The sequence below is a fragment of the Physeter macrocephalus genome, chromosome 4 (genome assembly GCF_002837175.3).
Source record: "Physeter macrocephalus isolate SW-GA chromosome 4, ASM283717v5, whole genome shotgun sequence".
Lineage (NCBI taxonomy): Eukaryota > Metazoa > Chordata > Mammalia > Artiodactyla > Physeteridae > Physeter > Physeter macrocephalus.
Genome location: NC_041217.1, coordinates 19,043,663 through 19,048,090, shown reverse-complemented (window position 1 = coordinate 19,048,090; position 4,428 = coordinate 19,043,663). Strand labels below are relative to the sequence as shown.

Genomic DNA, 4,428 nt, shown 5'->3' with positions numbered 1-4,428 from the left:
AGGCTCAGCGGCCATCGCTCACGAGCCCAGCCGCTCCGCGGCACGTGGGATCCTCCCGGACCGGGGCGCGAACCCGGTTCCCCTGCATCGGCAGGCGGACGCGCAACCGCTGCGCCACCAGGGAAGCCCGAGACAAATATTTTTAAAGTACTCAACAGCAACAGTGAAGGCCCTCTCTTAGCCTGACAGGAATGGATTTGCTATATTTCTGCTAAACAAACAGAATTAACCATCCTTGGAAAGATTTTAATCCAGTACTGAATTGTTTATAAAATGCTCTATTATCTACTGTAATGTATTGTAAGTAGTCAAATTCTGTATATACTGCTATTTTCTGTGTCTGTTCATTGTAGTGAACTTCTTTTATGTGTATCAGTGAAATAAATTTTCAGCTTTCATGTTGTTTCCTTAACATTTATAAATCTAAGTTAAGTCTTAAGATACTTTCCGCTCTTACAGGAGACTAACAAACTTGGTAATGTCTTCCCTTCTGAGGCGACCCCGAAACTAGCTGCTCTGAGGAGGTCGCCGCACGCTGTTAAGGCGGAGTGAAATTACTTGTCACCTCTTAAGCGAGACACCCCTCTGCCATTCCCCTTCAAAAAAACCACAATACTGGATACTCACAGTATCCAATACTGGATATTCACAACTTTTGCACTACCATCAATCAGTCAGTAATTTCCCAGGTGCCTTTATTTTTAGACAGACATTATAGAACTTAAATACTGAGTCAAGAAGACTGATAAAATATAAAACATTTTCTGCTGAGCCACATTTGTAGGCAGGCATTTTCAGTGTCTATGTTCTGAGGAAGTCCACTGTGGATCCATCTGCATAGGTAGATTTTTCCATGTGTACATATATATATATATATATATATATATACACACACACACACACACATTTTTTATTTAGTTACAGAAAAAACTTGTAGCTCTGACTCTCATCCTCTACCATTTACTCTTCCACTCATTACCTAAATCTTGGATTTCTTTCCAGTGCTGTGAACAATCCACCTGAACCCCCAGGCGGTCCCGTCAGGAGTTCTTGCTCAGAAGGCCCTCAACACACAGCGAGGTTATCACTTCGCTCTCAGAACGTCTGCGCACCGCGGACAGAGTGTGTCTGACGACTCAGCAGTGTACTTCCAACAGCGAGGGCATTTTTCCTTGCTAGTTGGCATGACAATTACTTTATATGAAGACTCTTCATGAATATCACCACCTATGAAAGAAAAACACGTGAAGGGTATTTTTGATAGGCCACTGAACTGGTACAACTCTTTATTTTTTAATTGGTTGGCAGGTGCTCCTTTTTCAAAGCTTCCTCCTTCCTGCCTTGGAAAATACTGCTTCATTTGCACATTTGTACATAAACAGCCAAGACAGTGGGCTCACTCATACAACCTGACTGACTGGGGAGAGATGAGGAATCTGAGACCCTGAGAGACTGATTTTTTCCACAGGTCACTGAGTTCCGTGTCTACTCGGGCAGAGCAGGCCTTCTAGCTCTTCATCTGGGTACAGTTCTGATCAATTACGCCGCCTCTCCAGCTACACTCTGGTTTAAGAATTTTAAAGAGAGCCAAATTAGACTGACAGTGGCAGTGTCCGCACATTAAACTTCTTGGTTTGGACAAAAGGAAACAAAAACTTCTCCACAACGAATAGACCTCAGACTGGTAATGTACAGTAGAGAAAGTAAATTATTTTTTAGTCATTGCACAGAGAATGTAGATTAACATTTTGAAAAGCAAATTAAGCCAGAATCTACTACATGGTCAATGCTGCCAGGCCTCAGATTTCAACGGATGCCTCCCACCTCCTGCTGGTACCTAAAAGCTATTATGAAAAACACAGACAGCATCACTTTCCCCAAAATATCTACATGTTTTTCTCTCTTAACATTACTTGGCTTCCTTTCCATCAATGCGAATGAATTAAGTTGACAAGATCCCCTATCAAACGAATAACTTCAAAATGCTTACGAGATATCAACGTGGGAATGAGTTCAATAAAACTTCTTCCTTGATTCTTCGTTAACAGTGGCTATATAATACTTTAATTTGGGGTGAGCATAATAAGAAACTTTAGACTCAACAGTGGGGAAGGGTAGCAGGGCTGGGCAGGACTAAGTATCAAAGGACAGGGGCACAAAAGCCAACCGAAGTAAGGTAGACTGACTTCACATGCAGTGACAATGACTTATTCCCTCTCCTCCCCCTACCCCTGTGTTCCCAAGATCGGCAGGTACGGCACTTTGAGAGCTAGTTTTGAAGCCTGGCCATTGTTGACACTGCTTCCATAGAAAACCGTATTCCAAGTGTATATGTGCCTTTAGAATACAAGTAGTCCACTGCAAAGCTGGAGATGACCTGTAATTATCATTCGGTTCCCCAGATCCCAGTGTTACTCTCACCTCCTTCTTACCTTCTAGGTTGATTAGAAATGTCCCTTTAAGCTCAGTTACATCTGCAGTTACTGCTCGTGGTTCCTGAGGGAGCAGAGTTGTCTGGGACGCCATCATTAATTCATTCAGCTGAGAGGTGCTGGAAGTCTCCTCAGGCTGTAGCATCTGGGCACGAGCATTTGCAAGTTACTATCTATCTAAATTAAGCTGTCACCATAAACAGGTTATAAAAAGAGATGCTGCAAGTTCTTGTGTTTGGTGAGGAACCCTTTGGGACCATTACCTCCTGAGCTAATACTATTAAATAAATCAATTCTTACTAGTATAAAAGGTTACAACTAAAAACTTCTAATTAATAGTACTGATTGAGAATACACTGTAAGCCAGGCACTTCACTTTGCTAGATGCTAAATGTCCATCCAGTATTTGTAATGATCACAAAACAGCTTCAGTGTTTTTTATCCCCATTTGACAAGTGAGGAAGCTTGCTCAGAGAGGTTAAACTTGCCAGGTGTTCCCGACCAGTAAATAGTGCAGCTGCAGTTCCAGCCCAGGTCTGTCCACCTCAGAGCCCATACTGCTTCCCTGTATCATGCTTCCTACAGTAGGAGAGGGGTTAAGATACCACCTAAACAAGGATCTGCTTTTAGCCGTGTAGACCAATGGTGACAATATGAATAATGCACACAGAGCTCTTCTGAAGCACACAATCTGGATATCGGATAAGCACTCTTAACATTTTTTGTTGTAATTTCCGTCTTCAAAACGAGTGTGTGAGCTAATACAAAATTCTTCAAGGAAAAAAAAATCAGCTCATGAGAAAACAGGAGATTCAGAGATTAATTTGGTTTTAACAAATTCATACAGTTAGTAATTGACAGATCCAGGACTCCACTGTCTACAGCTAGTTAGTGTAATTCCTAAGGAAAATACATTCACATTTTTGAAAATCCCTAAGTATTTTTTTTCCAATATAAATGATCCAAACAAGCTGTATTGTTTTCAGCTTATTACTCAGACCTAATGAAGTCAAAGGAAACATGACATGTAGGGGAAAAGCCCAGTACTAGGCTGTGTGGCCCCAGCCAGGTCACAGCTTCAATGGAGCTCAGTTTCCTGGCTCATAAAATGGAGTCATCAGCTTCCCAACTTGTAAATTTTAAAATGTGAACATCTTACCAAAATTCTGTTATCTGATCAACAATCTTATACCTACTATCTACTTCAAGCCTCAAAGCTTAATCAATTTAATTATATTATTAAAAATTTAAATTGAAGCTCCAACCAAATGAGACGGTCATTTTTTAGTGAACTATGATACCAGTAAAACTTTTTTAACAAACATATTCACTACCAATTTTCTTCCCAAATGTTAAAACTGGAGAGAAAAATCTTGAGTCTATATTAAGCTATAAGTCAGTCTGCCCAATCAACCCCTAAGAATCCCAAGAAGAAACTTCTGATGGCCCTTTTGAAAATTAAAAAATAGGATGAATGCTTTGAGATCACATGGTAATTTGCTGGAGCAAATGAATTTTCTTCAGATCTCATGAGAAAACGATAAAAAATATTTTTCTGGATTTGTTTTGAATCTGGTCCAGATGGACAAAATTCTCAAAGCTCCCGATTTTTGTGTATTCTGATACGACTGCTGTATTGTCTAATTAGCCTTGAGGGCTTTTTCAAATAGAACTTTATTACACCTTCCCATCCCAAACTATAAAAAATAAGTAGCAACAGTACATGTTTCATAAGAGAAGAAAAAGGAAGCACAGAGAAGTTGGAAACAAAGAATCAGTGATTAATATTAAGATTAGAAGACAAATCCTAATTTATAAATTTTTTTTAACATCTTTATTGGAGTATAACTTTTACAATGGTGTGTTAGTTTCTGCTTTACAACAAAGTGAATCAGTTATACATATACATATGTTCCCATATCTCTTCCCTCTTGCGTCTCCCTCCCTCCCACCCTCCCTATCCCACCCCTCTAGGTGGTCACAAACCACCGAGCTG

The 4,428-nt window shown here is 40.2% G+C and overlaps 1 protein-coding gene across 1 annotated transcript in view; it reads right to left on the bottom strand.

The window, feature by feature from the left end:
* Positions 1 to 6: 6 nt before the first annotated feature.
* Positions 7 to 4,428, bottom strand: part of IARS2 (isoleucyl-tRNA synthetase 2, mitochondrial) — a 90,770-nt gene continuing 86,348 nt past the window's right edge. Inside the window, exons 22-23 of the mRNA XM_007129266.4 lie at positions 2,433 to 2,577; positions 7 to 1,227 (exon numbers count right to left, since the gene is read on the bottom strand). Of these exons, the coding sequence (XP_007129328.2) occupies positions 1,085 to 1,227; positions 2,433 to 2,577 (288 nt within the window). The 3' untranslated portion in view covers positions 7 to 1,084. The remainder of the gene's footprint in view (positions 1,228 to 2,432; positions 2,578 to 4,428) is intronic.